Source organism: Loxodonta africana, chromosome 17, assembly GCF_030014295.1.
Source record: "Loxodonta africana isolate mLoxAfr1 chromosome 17, mLoxAfr1.hap2, whole genome shotgun sequence".
Lineage (NCBI taxonomy): Eukaryota > Metazoa > Chordata > Mammalia > Proboscidea > Elephantidae > Loxodonta > Loxodonta africana.
The window spans coordinates 81,348,881-81,365,615 of NC_087358.1; the positions used below are offsets into that span (position 1 = coordinate 81,348,881).

Consider the following 16,735-nt stretch of genomic DNA (forward strand, 5'->3'; position numbering starts at 1 on the left):
CTCCCCACCTTGTAACCATCAAAGATTGTTCTTTTTTGTTTGTAAACCTTTTCATGAGTTTTTATAGTAGTGGTCTCATATGATATTTTTCTTTTTGTGATTATTTCATTCAGCATAATGCCCTCCAGATTCATCCATGTTATGAGATGCTTCACAGATTCATCGTTGTTCTTTATCGTTGTATAATACTCCATTGTGTGTATGTACCACAGTTTGTTTATCCATTCATCTATTGATGGGGATCTAAGTTGTTTGCATCTTTTTGCTATTGTGAACAATACTGCAGTGAATATGGGTGTGCCTATGTCTGTCTGTGTGACAACTTTTATTTCTCTAGGATATATTCCTAGGAGTGGGAATGCCAGATCATATGGTATTTCTATTTCTAGCTTTCTAAGGAAGTGCCATATCATTTTCCAAAATGGTTGTATCATTTTGCATTCCCACCAGCAGTGCATAAGAGTTCTCATCTCCCCGCAGCTTCTCCAGCATTTATTTCCTGTTTTATTGATCCATGCCAGTAATGCTGGGAGATGGCATCTCCTTGTGGTTTTGATTTGCATTTCTCTAATAGCTAGAAATCATGAGCATTTCCTCCTGTGTCTGTTAGCCACTTGAATATCTTCTTTGGTGAAGTGTCTGTTCATTTCCTTTGCCCATTTTTTAGTTGGATTATTTGTCTTTTTGTTGTAGAGGTGTTGGGTTTTCTTGTAGATTTTAGAGATTAGACCTTTGTCTGATTTGTAATACCCCAAAATTTTTTCCCAGTCTCTAGGTTCTCTTTTTACTTCTTTGGTGAAGTCTTTTGATTATCATTGTTTAGTTTTTAGAAGATCCCAGTTGTCTAGCTTATCTTCTGAAGTTTGTGTGTTGTTGGTTATGGTTTATATTCTGTTAATGCTGTGTATTAGGGCCTTTAGCATTGATCCTGTTTTATCTTCTATGAACTTTATAGTTTTGGGCTTTATATTTAGGTCTTTGATCCATTTTGAATTAGTTTTTTTGTATGGCGTGAGGTATGGATCCTGTTCCATTTTTTTACAGATGGACATCCAGTTTTGCCAACCCCATTTGTTAAAAAGGCTCTTTTTTCCCCATTTGATGGACTTTGGGCCCTTGTCGAAGATCTGGTGACTGTAGGTGGATGGATTTACACCTGGATTCTCAATTTTGTTCCATTGGTCAACATATCTGTCGTTACACAAGTAACAGTCTGTTTTGACTACTGTAGCCATATAGTAGGTTCTGAGGTCAGGTGGTGTCAGTCCTCCTACTTTAGTCTTTTTCAGTAGTGATTTACTTACCCGGGGCTTCTTCCCTTTCTGGAAACATTTGTTTTTTCCAGATAATCATTTAATTCAGTTCCGTGGGCATTTTACACACGCACGCATGCACGCACGCGTGCACACACACACACTTAAAGAGAAAATGCAGTATTTTATCATCAAGTATGTGAAACATATTCAGTAGTGGGTAATATAAAGAATTAAGCCGCAACACTGGATCCTAATTGTCTGGGACTCTAACGTGGAATTGACTGCCTAGCCTCTAAAACTCTACCACTTGTTACCCTGAAACTCTGTCACATATAAATGTCAGGATGCATTAATTATATGCCTGTTTCTTTCTTCAGGTACTTTGATGAATGCCTTAATAGCATTTTTTTTTCCTTTTTTTATTGTCCTTTAAGTAAAAGTTTACAATTCAAGTTAGTTTTTCATACAAAAACTTACACATACATTGGTATGTGGCCCTAGTTGCCCTCCCCACAATGTGACAGTACACACCTGTTCTCCATGCTGTATTTCCCGTGTCCATTCAACCAGCTCCTGTCCTCCTCTGCATTCTCATCTCTCTTCTGGGCAGGAGCTGCCCATTTAGTTTCCTGTGCCTACTTGAGCTAAGAAGCACACTCCTCACCAGTATCATTTTGTGTCTCATAGTCCAGCCTAATCTTTGTCTGAAGAGTTGGCTTTGGGAATGGTTTTAGTTCTGGTCTAACAGAGTCTAGGGGCTGTGTCCTCTGGGGTCCCTCCAGTCATAGTCAGACCACTAAGTCTGGTCTTTTTTATTAGAGTTTAAGTTCTGCACCCCACTTTTCCCCCTCCGTTAGGGATTCTCTGTTGTGTTCCCTGTCAGCGCAGTCATTGGTGGAAGCCAGGCTCCATCTAGTTCTTCTGGTGTCAGGCTAATGGAGTCTCTGGTTTATGTGGCCCTTTCTGTCCCTCGTGCCCATATCTTCCTTGACTCTTTGGTGTTCTTCATTCTCCTTTCCTCCAGGTGGGTTGAGACCAATTGATGCATCTTAGATGCCGATTGCTAGCTTTGAAGACCCAGACGCCACTCACCAAAGTGAGATGCAGAACGTTTTCTAAGTACAGTTTGTTGTACCAGTTGACCTAGATGTCCCCTGAAACCGTGGTCCCCAGACTCCCGCCCCTGCCACTCTGTCCCTTGAAGTGTTTGGCTGCATTCAGTAAACTTCTTAGCTTTTGGTTTAGTCCAGTGGTGCTGACTTCCCCTGTATTATGTGTTGTCCTTCCCTTCACCTGAGATAATTCTTGTCTACTATCTAGTTAGTGAATGCCCCCCTCCCGCCTTCCGTACCTTTGTAACCATCAAAGAATGTTTTCTTCTGTGTGGAAACATTTTTAATAATAATTTTATATATAAACCAAACCCGTTGCCATTGAGTCAATTCCAACTCATAGCGACCCTGTAGGATAGAGTAGAACTGTCCCATAGAATTTCCAAGGAGCACTGGGTGAATTCGAACTGCCAGCCTTTTTGGTTAGCAGCTGTAGCACTTAACCACTATGCCACCAGGGTTTCCAATTATATATATATATCTTAAACCAGATCTAAAAGTACCATGCTGTATCTATAATGTACTGGGTGATTCATAAAAATATGTTTATCTTAATCATTTGTTCAAAATGTTACCGTCTACTTCTATGTGCCTTTGATTTAGACACCAAATAATATTATGTGATTTCTTGGCAGTTTACAGAATGCTTTTGTTTACCACGTGAAGACACTCTGTTGAGCATGGTGTTGTGAACTAAAATGAATCTGATATGGGTCAGCCCTGATGAAATTTACAGTCTAATGGAAAAAATAACCATGTTCATAAGTAAAGAATAAAGTGATTGTACTTATGAGAGAGGTACAGATAAAGTGCTATAAAAATCCAAGAAAGAAGAGATTCTTTTTAGGTGAGGCATATTGTGTAGGAATAAAGATTTGCTGCACGTGAAAGAAAGCCAAATAATAGAGCCTTAGATGACTTAGAGGTTTATTGACTTCTCTCCCCCTAAAAGTAGGCAGGCCAGGGCTTGTTCAGCAACTTATGGTATCAGCAAAGCCCCAGCTCCAAACTTGTCGTTCCTCTTTCTCATACGGGCAAGGTGACTCCTGGAGCACCGCATGCACATTCCGGACGGGAGGGAGAAGGGTAGAGGGCAAAAGACACATGCCAGCTGGTTTGCCCTCTTCTAAGGGATTTTCCCTGAAGTTTCACGCAATAACTTTTCCTTATGTCTCATTGGCCACAATGGTGTCACGTGGCCACCCCTACTTCCAAGGAAGAAGTGGAAAGTGTTACGTTAGGGTTATGTTAGTAGGAAGAAGGGAAAAATAGATACTGGGTAGGTGGCTAACGGTCTCAGCCACAGGAGGAGAATAGCAAAGACTTCACACAGGGTGTGTCATTGAAGCCACGCCTTCAACAATAGTCATCGCTGGCTTCCACAGGAGGAAAATAGCAAAGACTTTACACAGGGTGTGTCATTGAAACCAGGCCTTCAGCAATAGTCAGCACTGGCTTCCACATGAGGAAAATAGCAAAGACTTCACACAGGGTGTGTCATTGAAGCCAGGCCTTCAACAGTAGTCAACACTGACTTCCACAGGAGGAAAATAGCAAAGACTTCACACAGGGTGTGTCATTGTAGCCAGGCCTTCAACAATAGTCAGCACTGGCTTCCACAGGAGGAAAATAGCAGAGACTTCACACAGGGTGTGTCATTGAAGCCAGGCCTTCAACAATAGTCAGCACTGGCTTCCACAGGAGGAAAATAGCAAAGACTTCACACAGGGTGTGTCATTGAAGCCAGGCCTTCAACAATAGTCAGCACTGGCTTCCACAGGAGGAAAATAGCAAAGACTTCACACAGGGTGTGTCATTGAAGCCAGGCCTTCAACAATAGTCAGCACTGGCTTCCACAGGAGGAAAATAGCAAAGACTTCACACAGGGTGTGTCATTGAAGCCAGGCCTTCAACAATAGTCAGCACTGGCTTCCACAGGAGGAAAATAGCAAAGACTTCACACAGGGTGTGTCATTGAAGCCAGGCCTTCAACAGTAGTCAGCCCTGGCTTCCACAGGAGGAAAATAGCAGAGACTTCACACAGGGTGTGTCATTGAAGCCAGGCCTTCAACAGTAGTCAGCCCTGGCTTCCACAGGAGGAAAATAGCAGAGACTTCACACGGGGTGTGTCATTGAAGCCAGGCCTTCAACAATAGTCAGCCCTGGCTTCCACAGGAGGAAAATAGCAGAGACTTCACACGGGGTGTGTCCTTGAAGCCAGGCCTTCAACAGTAGTCAGCCCCGGCTTCCACAGGAGGAAAATAGCAGAGACTTCACACGGGGTGTGTCCTTGAAGCCAGGCCTTCAACAGTAGTCAGCCCCGGCTTCCACAGGAGGAAAATAGCAGAGACTTCACACAGGGTGTGTCAGTGAAGCCAGGCCTTCAACAATAGTCATCGCTGGCTTCCACTTACTGATTGGTAATTTTAAGCTGGACAGTAAATGAACCACTTCAACATAATTATCGCATTTAATCCTCCTCACAATCTCTCATGAGTTAGGTACTATTTTGGTTATAAAACCAAAACCAAACCCATTGTTTTTGAGTCAATTCTGACTCACAGCGACCCTACAGGACAAAATAGAACTGCCCCATAGGTTTCCAAAGAGCGCCTGGTGGATTTGAACTGCTGACCTTCTGGTTAGAGCTGCAGCTCTTAATCACTACACCATCAGGGTTTCCTGATTATAGAGATGAGGAAAATGAGGCATAGATAAGTAACTTACTTGGGGTAACGTATTAAGAGGTAGAGTGAAGATTTGGATTAGGCCAGTTTAACTCTATAATCCATTGAGAAAGATCTAAGAGAAGAGCATGCCAGTCATCAAACAGGAAAAGATAGATTGTCTGTATCTCAGGATATATGCTGGGAACAAAGAGTTTACTCTTACTGGGGTCACAGGATTTGTGAAAAGAAAATGGGATTGATACAAGATCACGGAGGGCCTTAAATCCATCCATTTGTTTTTTCACCCAGCATTGGAGTATCTGCTACACATGACACATACTTTATTAGAGATACTGAGATTAAAGACATACACCCTAAGTATAGTAGGATGTCACAGTTTAGTAGGAGAGACAGATTAGAAAACAAGTACTGTACAATGTTATCTGTGCTCTGCAAAAGTATATGTAAAATATTGGCACCACACTCAGCCTGGGAGGATCAGAGAAGACTTCCCACAGGAGGTAAATTCTGAACCGAGTGTTCAAAGAGAATTAAGAATTACTTAGGCAGAGTGTCCAGAATAGCTTGGGGGAGAGGATGTTAGTCAGTTTTTGAGTCCACATCATCAGATGAAGTTGAAGCCATAAAATTGGCAATAAAGAGAGTGTAGAGAAAGATGAGAGCCAGGCCTTGGTGAAATGAGGAGGAAGAAAAATCACAGAGTAGTCAGAGGGGATAGACTATGGTTGTGTAGACCAGAAACAGAAGCCACTCATGTAGACTACCATTCTAAGGAATTTGGCAGTGAAGTCAGGGTCATAGATGGTAACACAGGAGAGTAGCAGGCTCCAAAGAAGCCCTTTTTTTCCCCCAAGATGGTAGGCTTTAACAGATTTGAAGGCTAAGGGCAGTTTTCCAGTAATGCTAAATAATAACCTTATTCCAAACGAAAAACCAAACTCAGTGCCTTTGAGTCGATTGCGACTCATAGCGACCCTATAGGACAGAGTAGAACTGCCCCATAAAGTTTCCAAGGAGCGCCTGGCGGATTCAAACTGCCAACCCTTGATTAGCAGCCGTGGCACTTAACCACTACGCCACCAGGGTTTCTAGTAACCTTATTATGTGTCATTAAATGGTTAGACATTTATTGATTTTTTTTAATTTCAAACTAATAGCTCCAGATTTTGTACCTTGTAATGTTTTCACTTTTCTAGAACTCTGTATATATTGTTGAGATGTTTTGTTTGTTTGTGTTTCTACTTTATCCTCCATTTCCTAATGAGTGTTATAAAAACACATCACAGACACTAATTCTGGGCTCATTAGGCCACAGAATAGCTAATCAGATCTCTGTCTACACTGTACGTGTCTTACCTATGTTTACACTGTTACATGTTATCAAAGTTGTATTTCACTGTAAAATTAAAAAAATTTTTATTTTCACTGTACCAAACCATAAATATATTTATACTTAAGAAACTGTTCCCTCAACTACAGCACAGAAATCGAATTGATGTGTGGCATATTTCTGTATGAAATATGTACTCTATAGCCATAATTTGCATAAGAGACCAGTCAGTTCAGAATTGAATGGCATAATTTTGCTAAGCATCGGGGGCCTTGAATGAAAAAATAGATTTGGATGCGTCCATACTTCCGAAGTTTTAATGACAGCCCAGACTTCTTTATTCAGCATCAATTTAAAATACTTCAGGTCCCATTATAAAGAATGGAAATCCTGGTAGTGTAGTAGTTAAGTGCTACAGCTGCTAATCAAAAGGTCAGCAGTTCATATCCACCAGGCGCTCCTTGGAAACTCTATGGGGCAGTCCTACTCTGTCCTGTAGGGTTGCTATGAATTGGAATCAACTTGACGGCAACAGGTTTGGTTTTTTGCTATTTATAAAGAATATTAAAGATCTATAATCTTATGATGTTTTTCACAGTGATGGTGTGTGTGTGTGTGCATTTATTTGTAAGTTTGTTCAGTCTGTCCATAAACATGTTCTTTGTATGCTGCCCTAGGTAGACCCTGACGCCTTGTAAACACTGTATGTAATGCATATATAATAAAAATATATTACCAGTAAATATTTTACATTTTTTATGCTCATTGATGCAGAATATCTTTTTAAGTTGTCCAAGTCTATTTTATTATCTTGCTATTTTCCGAAATAGTAGTATGACTGCATAACATTTTTAAAATAATGAAGTAGGTGCATTTGGGAAGATCTTATCAATGCATTTTATTTTTAGTGAACCTTGGCTTCCTTTTGCCATTTCATACCTAATATTTTACTCTTTCGTATTTTAAGTAAAGCAGAACAGACTAAAATGTACTTGAATTTAGCCATAATTTTAAGCAAATTTCTTTTACTTATAATTTTTAAATATAGGGTGTATTCAGTTCTCGAGGAAAAAAGATCCTTATGGCAGATGCCGATGGAGCCACAAAATTTCCAGATATTGAGAAATTAGAAAAGGGATTGGATGATCTACAGCCTTGGCCTGTGAGTATAAAAGTATAATTAAAACAGCAATTCAAAATTCAGGAGCTCTAAACTTAAATAGAAGGAAATTTATCTAAAAGTTAAAAAATGATTTTTTTTTGTTGTAAAACCTCTGTATAAATGTAACAGGCCCACAGAAGAGCTAATCGGGTTGTTCTAAACATTTGACTCATTTTTTGAGATTCATTTGAGGATTACTTATTTAAAATTCTGGCCATTTCTCTTGATTGCTAATTCCTTACTGTCTATCAGAGTTTTAGTATTATGCATATTCAGTTAAAGCTTTTATTTACAAGCATAACCAGACACATCCAGGTAAAGATGGTGAAATGAAACTAGACCATAAAATCTTGTTTTTGGTGAAACAAATAAAAAATAGTTTAAAACAAAAAACCTAGGGCCCCCCCGCCAAAATCACAAGTAGCAACCACACAATTTCATGCCATAACTTCAAAAAGTAAAGGTTGAAAAAGAAAGAAATCCTGGTGTAATCCCATCTTTCAGATGTCATTGAGAGAAAGAAATTGAATTTACCAAGTCCTGAGCTTTTTTACCAGGCATCTCCCAGTTTGAATATAATCAGACTGAAAGAATGAATAAGTGTACTTAAAAAAAAAAAAAACCATTGCCATTGAGTCGATTTCGACTCACAGCGACCATATAGGACAGAGTAGAACTGCCCCATAGGGTTTCCAGTGAGCCCTGGTGGATTTGAACTGCTGACCTTTTGGTTAGCAGCCATAGCTCTTAACCACTATGTCACCAGGGTTTTTTTAAGTACCCTTACATAACATCAAAGAATACACCTATATCCCAGAATTTCAGCAGAAGCAGGAAAAATTGTTAGGCCTCACCATTTTCAAGGGTTTAAGCTATGCTGGGGCCACAGATCCATGGGATTTTGATCCATGCTTGTATTGTACAAGCATACCCTTGTACAATACACTTGACAGAATCTTTACAGCATCAAGAAACCCGAGTAACCCAACAAAGCTGCACAGCTCCGGGAAGGAGAGTTCCCCTCTCTCCAAGCAAAATAGTCTAGATCAGAGGGGAAAAATAAGTGTCCCAAAAGGTAGGGTACCAAGGAGAATTCACCTATACTGTGCGAGAGCTCCCTGTGTTAATTAAGCATGAGAAAATGAAAAGAAATAAATGGCAACTATACCAGTATATTACTGCAAAAAAAAGAAAGGTGCACACAAAAGAAAGATAAACCCCATCTGAATGACAGTAATCCAAAGAAAAGAGTAAGGACTGAGCCTATGTAAATATTTGGGCTAAAGAAATAGTACTTATTGAGAATTAAGAATTCAGCAGCGCAAGTGTTCAAAGGTGAAATGACAAAACAACAGAATGATATTAATGGGAAATTATAAAAACTAAAGAAACAAATTGAGAGGAGTACACCTAGAGAGGCAACCAGGGTGTTAACCATAGTTACTTCTGGGAAGTAGAATATGGGGTGAGTTTTTGTTGTTATCCTTCCAGTTTTCTGGGTTTTGGTTTATGAGTTTTGAGTATGTCTTTTGTTGTTTGTTTTTTGTTATAATGAATAGGGACTATTTTAATAAAATAATAGTGGCCATCTTCAAAATGGAGTCTGATGGCGTAATGGTTAAAGAGCTCGGCTGCTAATCAAAAGGTTGGCAGTTCATGGAAAAACAGTTTAAACAGAGAAGAAAATATTCTTCAGTGGTTACGAGAGGGGGAAGGGAGGAAGAGGAGTTTTCACTAATTAGATAGTAGATAAGTTTTATTTTAGGTGAAGGGAAAGACAACACAATACAGGAGAGGTCAGCACAACTGGACTAAACCAAAAGCAAAGAGGTTTCCTGAATAAACTGAATGCTTCAAAGGCCAGTGTAGCAGGGGCAGGGGTTTAGGGACCATGGTTTCAGGGGACATCTAAGTCAGTTGGCATAATAAAATCTATTAAGAAAACATTCTGCGTCCCACTTTGGAGAGTGGCATCTGGGGTCTAAAACTCTAGCAGGTGGCCATCTAAGATGCATCAATTGGTCTCAACCCACCTGGAGCAAGAAAGAATGAAGAACACCAAAGACACAAGGTAATTATAAGCCCAAGAGACAGAAAGGACCACATAAACCAGAGACTTTTATCAGCCTGAGACCAGAAGAACTAGATGGTGCCCGGCCACAACCTGACAGGGAACACAACAGAGAACCCCTGAGGGAGCAGGAGAGCAGTGGGATGCAGACCCCAAATTCTCTTAAAAAGACGAGACTTAATGGTCAGACTGAGACTAGAAGGACCCCGGTGGTCATGGCTCCCAGACCTTCTTTTAGGCCAAGACAGGAATCATTTCCAAAGCCAACTCTTCAGACAGGTTTTGAACTGGAATATGGGATGGAAAATAATACTGGTGAAGAACGAGCTTCTTGGATCAAGTAGACACATGAGATTATATTGGCATCTCCTGTCTGGAGGGGAGATGAGAGAGCAGAGGGGGCCAGAAGCTGCCTGAAAGGACACGACGAAAGACGGGAGGGAAGGACTGTGCTGTCTCATTAGGGAAAGAGCAACTAGGAGTGTATTGCAAGGTGTATGTAAATTTTTGTATGAGAGACTGACCTGATTTGTAAATTTTCACTTAAAGCACAATAAAAAATTAAAAAAAAAAAAAAGTCACTAACCAAAAAAAAAAAAAAAAATGGCAGTTCAAATCCACCAGCCACTCCCTGGAAACACTATGGGGCAGTTCCACTTGTCCTATAGGGTCGCTATGAGCCGGAACCAACTTGATAGCACCTAACAAGAACAACATTCTCAAGATATGTCTGAGTGTGTACACTCACAGTACTTTTTCTGATAACTTGTAAGTTTCTAATTCTTTGGTAGCATTTCCTGTGGTATTTTATATTTGTTTAATTTCATGGTTTGTGAATGGAATAATTCTATTCACTGTGTTGTTACTGTATATGTTAGGAATTTTAAGGAATTACCAGCATATGATTATGAGTAAGCTGTCAACCACAGCCTTGGTTTTTCAGCATCTGAAAAAACCCGTTGTCATCAAGTTGATTTCAACTCTTAACAACCACAAAGGACAGGGTAGAACTGCCCCGTGGGGTTTCCAGGGAGCGACTGGTAGATTCAAACTGCATGAATTTGAATTCAGTTTATTAAGCTTTATCAATATGCATCATATAACACTTTTTGGAGGAGATGGGAAGGGGACAGATAAATAAATGAGAGGGAATTAAAGTTCTAAAATTCATAGGTTTTGGATCAACCCAGTGAGAAATATTTTTGAATTGGGACTCCTACCTATTCCTGATTCTGACAAAGCTTATAAGCTATTGTGGTTATAGCTCTCTCAAAAGTCTGAAATAACATGCAAGGAGGTGTTGGAAGGAGTCTTCTAAATTACCTAATTCAGGGGTTGGCAGTCTTTTTGTTAAAGCTGTGCAGTCTCCATGGCAGTTACCCAGCTCTGCAGTCGTAACACGAAAGCAGCCATGGATGATATGGAAATGAATGACTATGCCTGTGTTCCAGTAAAGGTTGCATTTCAAACTAAGTGGACCATGGGCTATAGTCTGCTAACCCCTGATCTAACAAAGTTATCTATCCAGTGTTTGAAACTTTTCATACCTACCATTTTTCAGTCTCTGCTTATATAGCCCTGGTAATGGAAAGTGGCATTTTTATCTCAACTCACGTGTCAAGTTCCTCCTTACAGTGCAAGTCTGTCTCCTTTTGCTCACCCCCTCAGTTGGTTCTATCTTATTTTAGCCATACGAAACACTAATCCTACTTCTTCAGGACAGCTCTTTAGGGAGTCAAAGCTGGCTCCCATGTGTCTTTTCTGAGTTAAATGTCAATGATCCTTCCAGTTTTTAAACATAGCATATTTCTTTTACTTTTCTTACAATATTCCACTCTGAAGATGCTTCAGTTTGTGTGGGCTTGGTTCCCACATTACAGTATTGTCTCTTCATATGTGTGGCTGTTGAACCTTGTCTCCCTGTCCTTATACTGCTAGTTGTTTGTCTTTTTTTAAGAGGGTGTTGTTTCTGTGTTTCTTTTGCTTCGGATTGAAAGTGTGGCTCATGTTTGTTTATCCCTATTAAACATCAGCTTGTTAGATGGCAGTTTCTCAAGGCATAGGTTCTTATTCTGTATTTAATGCAGTTACTATGCCCTTCTCAAGTCTTGTAAGCACCGTTTGATAAGCATGTCTTACACATACTCCCCTAAGTCCTAATAAAAAGATTGGCTAGTTAGGAAAACAACGCAACTGAAACTTGGTTTCAAAGCAGTCGAGTCCTGTAATTACATGACTTGCTTACTAGATGGCACTAGTTGACTTAAACGTTTTTTACAGTATCGTTTAACTGGAGCTGTTTAAGTGGTTTCTGTAGTATATATTTCATTGCCCTCTCAGCTGATTTCGTTTTTGATTGCCACAGAAAGAAATTTGCTGCTGGTACTACTAATTTGTATTTCCTCCTAGACTAAATACCAGGTCACATATTCTAGTCTGATTATTCTTATAAAATGAGCTCAGAAAAGTTGCCTGCAATTCCTTCTCTGAGGATTATTGTTCTCTTAACTAAATGTACGTAATTTAAGTAGAGCTTTGTATGGCACACACAAGTAAAATAAGTTATTTATAATTCCAAATATTTTATTTGCATTATTTTTTTCCATATCTTTTCTTAATGCACAAAGCTTTTCTCCCAGCTTTTCAAGTTCCTAACCAGTGGTTATTCTGCCTCTTTTTAAAATATATGTTTGGTTTATAGTAATTTTCCTAAGCATCCTTATATGGCGATCATTTATTCAGTGGCTTAAAGTATTCAAAATAGAATCAAGAATCCCTGAAGAGAGATTTGTGAACAGGGGAAAGTCTACCCCATAATCATTGTGCAATTCCTCAGCCGTGACTTGGACCTTAAATATTCTTGTTTTAGACATAGATTCAGCAGCTTAGTTTTTAGGAATTTAAGCCCACAAATGGTTAGAAGAACAGATATGAAATAGATGTGGGATAGAATTACATTTTTAAAAACTATAGGAAACAGGCATTGACCACACACACATACAAAATTCATTCTGGAGCCGTTTCTTACTAATGACCCTGAATGTTCCTTTGTCTAATCCTCAGCCGGTTGCAGTTGTGGCACACCAGCATTTCAAATGCATGTGCGTGGTTTGGTTGTTTCCTTAACAAAGGAACATGCCATTTACTGCTTCCTTTTTTCTGTGGCCCCCTGGGCAGGTCTAAGAGACTAATAGGGAGAGAAGATAACCTCTGAATATGTGGGTAGAAGACCAGGCCTCCAAAAGAGACCCCTTAACTTATAGATCATTTGTGTTTTAGACCAGGCAGTTTGCTGAGATCTTTGTGAAAATTAAATAAGAATGAAAGACAGGGCTGACTTGAAAGTATTGAAAAGAGATGGAGTATATATAACAAAACTTTGAGGGCAGCCTGTCTCAGAAATCACAAAGCTTCTGCTGCATGTTTGTTCCCAGACGGCTGAGAAGGTGACTCAGGACTAGAGCTGCCTACCAGCGCAGGTGTTTAATGCCAGCAAATCTGGTTTGGAGGTGGATGTCTTCTAGAATAGGGGAACAGCAAACGTTTTGTAAAGGGTCAGAGAGTAAACGTTGTAGGCTTTGCAGCCCACTTATGGTGGTCTCTGTTGCAACCTTCTTTTTGATTTTTTCCTGTTTTTTTTTTAAATAGCCCTTTAAAAGTATAAAAACTGTTCTTATCTCACAGGCTGTTGAAAAACAGGCAGTAGACTGGATTTGCCTCATGGGCCGTAGTTTACCAACCGTTGTTCTAGAAGATTGCAGTCTTAATCGTAATTTATGCTAACCACAGGAATTTCCAGAAACTATGTGTCTCCCTGATTATCAAGAGGAGATACTCTTAATTTAAAAGGTAGAAAATATATAAGCTTTTAAAGTTATTTATATCTGAAAAGATTAAAATTCTGGCTCTTAAAGACATATCCTGTTACGCAGGAAACAGGCTCATGTGGAACTGTTTATCGCTAGTGATGAGACAGACTTAGGTAAGTATTGCTGAATTAGTCACCACTGTCTGTCTCCTTGGAATGTGAGCTTCACTAGAGGAAGGACCTTTCCACTGCATCTCAGGTGCCTAGAATCCAAAAAAAAAAAACCCTAGAACAGGCTCAGGTAAATAGCAGATGTGAACCAGGGCACATTGCTGTGAATCACTTCTATGGGAAAAGCCACGTATTACATGACAAATTATAGTCACAAAGGATACCCAAAAGATAAATTCTTACAAGGGGATATGTGGCTAAAACAAGCTAAATTTACATTACTTTTCATCTGAAATTTAGGAAAATACTATGAAGAGGTAGATGGTTACCCAGTTAAAAAACGCTGCCAATGTAGCATTCAAATATATGATAGGTTTTTGTTTTGCTTTTATTTTTCTTTAAAATGCTTTTTTTTTTTTTTATTGTAAAAGCAACTTAAAAGCGTTGTAGAAAGGTAGAAACAGCCTAAAGGGAGAGAATAATCAACCATATCTTATTACCCAGAAATAATTACTGTTAATACTTTTTTATGACCAATAACACCAAAAGCATAAAGACTCACAATGAAATAATTCGTACTAAATAAGAAAACTTGAGAAATTACTCAGATGATCATCCCCTTATCTTTAAACAGATGTCAGCATGTATGTCTATCCCATATAGATAAATTTGGCGTTTTTTTTTTACTGTGAATTTTAAGCATTCCCAAAAGTAGGGTGACTAGTTACTAAACTCCTGTGCACCCATCTTGAACAGTTAACAGCATTTGGACATAATTCATCACCAATTTTTTAAAGAAAATTTTCTTATAGTAAGACTTTTATTGTAAGTTGCTGTTGAGTTGATTACAACTCACAGCAGCCGCCCGTGTGCAGTGTCGAATGGCTCCAGAGGGTGTTCAAGGCTGTGACCTTCTGAAAGCAGGTACCTGGCCTGTCTCCCAAGGCATCTCTGGGTGGGTTAGAACTGCCAACCTTTCAGCTAGTAGTCAGTGCCTAACCATCTTATCTGTGCCACCCAGGGACATAGTAAGGCTACTTGGAGAAAACCTTTATAATTGCTGCAGTGCAAGCAAATTCAGGAGACTGGCCCTTCAGCTTTATAGCTCTAATTTGATTTCAAATTTAGTTGTGGCCACAACTTGAGAAGCTATTTTATACCAAGTGACATGTGAGCTCATTTTAACTATAACATCTTCATACAAATGAATGCTGCTTATAATAAAGCCTTTTTGTACTATAATAATGAACCTTTCATCAAATGGAAGAAAAAAAAAAAAGAATGTGTGTTGTCAAATTTATCTGTTTGGCCTGTGCAAACTGATAAATATTTTTATAGAACAAGTTGAAAATACAGATGAAAAGCTTTTAAATCGTTTATATCCATTGACCTAGCCTTCATTGTGGATTGCACCTCAACATAGAAATCCTCACAACTGGACCAGTAAGCCACATCATAGTAAATGGAGAAAAGATTGAAGTCATCAAGAATTTCATTTTACTTGAATCCACAGTCAATGCCCATGGAAGCAGCAGTCAAGAAATGAAACAACGTACTGCGTATTGCATTGAGCAAATCTGCTTCAAAAGACCCCTTTAAAGTGTTAAAAAGCAAAGATGTCACTTTAAGGACTAAGGTGCACCTGGCCCAAGCTATGATGTTTTCAGTTGCCTCATATGCATGTGAAAGTTGGACGATGAGTAAGGAAGACCAAAGAAGAGTCCATGTCTTTAAATTATGGTGTTGGCAAAGAATATTGAAGATACCATGGACTGCCAGCAAAACAAACAAATCTGTCTTGAAAGTATAGCCAGAATGCTCTTTAGAAGCAAAGATGATGCGACTTCGTCTCTTGTAGTTGGGACATGTTATCAGGCGGGACCAGTCCCTGGAGAAGGATGTCATGCTTGGTAAAGTAGAGGATCAGCGAAAAAGAGGAAGACCCTCAATGAGACGTATTGGCACAGTGGCTGCAACAATGGGCTCAAACGTAGCAACAGTTTTGAGGATGGTGCAGGACAGGGCAGTGTTTCATTCTGTTGTGGATAGGGTCACTGTGAGTAGGAGCTGACTCGATGGCACCTAACAGCAATAGCTTTGAGAAATTTATTTTAAGGAAATAATTAAGAATATGTATAAAGATAAATTTTCAAGGAATATTTCTAGTTTTTTATATAGAGGTGTTTTTTATAATTGAAAAATATTGGAAACAATTTGAAATCTTTAATATTAAGTAAAACTGATTTAATTCATTATTGTATAGGATGGCTGTTTTTGATACATGATTAAGTGAAAAAAGCAGTTTTTTTAAATAAGGGGTTATTGTCATTTGTCTCTGGATGGTAGGATTATGGATATTTGTTTTTAATTTTTTTCTAGATTAATTTTATTACTTTTGTTTTTTAAATAATGAACCTCTAGTTTAAAAAAAGCTTTTTATTAATAAAGCTTTTTATTAATGCAGTACTTTTGTCTCATATACCAAGTTTCCTGTGTCTGCCCATGTTGAATGAATATGATTGAATTTTATTATCTGACTCTTCCTAATTTCAAAATTGATTCAGCTTTGTTTCTATATTTTCACATCATTTGGAGTCAGTTTTGTTTTAGGGAGTGCTGTACCAATTTCTGTTCCCATTTCATACGTTTCTTAATTTTGGATGGATAGGCCAAGGTTCAAATCCCATGGGACACTGGGCAAGGTACTAATCAGTCAACCTCATTTTTCTCATCTGTGACGCGTGGGTAATGACCTCAACTTCACAATTCTGAGGTGATAATTAGAATAAAATGTATGTCAAATGCTTTGCAAATACTTAGCACTCAACCAGAAACTGTAACCATTAACATTAGTCTTTGTGAGTGTTTTTCTCCATCAGAGACACTTCTGATGTTACATTTTATGACTGTTAATCTAAATTGGGTCTACCTAGTTCTTCTAGTCTGTTTCTTCCCTTAAGTGAAAAGTACTAGGAAAGAGATTCTGATTAAGCTCTTCTTTGTAAAAAGTTACACAGTATATTCGTTTACTACTTTAAAAGCCAGCTTCATAGTAACTTACTCATTTAAAAAAGAAAAAAACCATAAGGAATTAAACTATATTCAGAAAGAGGTTTAAAAGAAAGAGACTTCCAT

At 38.8% G+C, this 16,735-nt stretch overlaps 1 protein-coding gene and 1 long non-coding RNA gene across 2 annotated transcripts in view; both read left to right on the forward strand.

Moving 5' to 3' along the window:
• Positions 1–16,735, forward strand: part of ALG5 (ALG5 dolichyl-phosphate beta-glucosyltransferase) — a 58,025-nt gene that overhangs the window by 9,418 nt on the left and 31,872 nt on the right. Inside the window, exon 6 of the mRNA XM_003412646.4 lies at positions 7,437–7,550. Coding sequence (XP_003412694.2) covers positions 7,437–7,550 — 114 coding nt within the window. The remainder of the gene's footprint in view (positions 1–7,436; positions 7,551–16,735) is intronic.
• LOC135227999 (uncharacterized) lies at positions 7,557–15,049 on the forward strand. Its single transcript, XR_010318227.1, has 3 exons — positions 7,557–13,470; positions 13,554–13,603; positions 14,995–15,049. It is a non-coding gene; the product is annotated as an uncharacterized LOC135227999 (long non-coding RNA).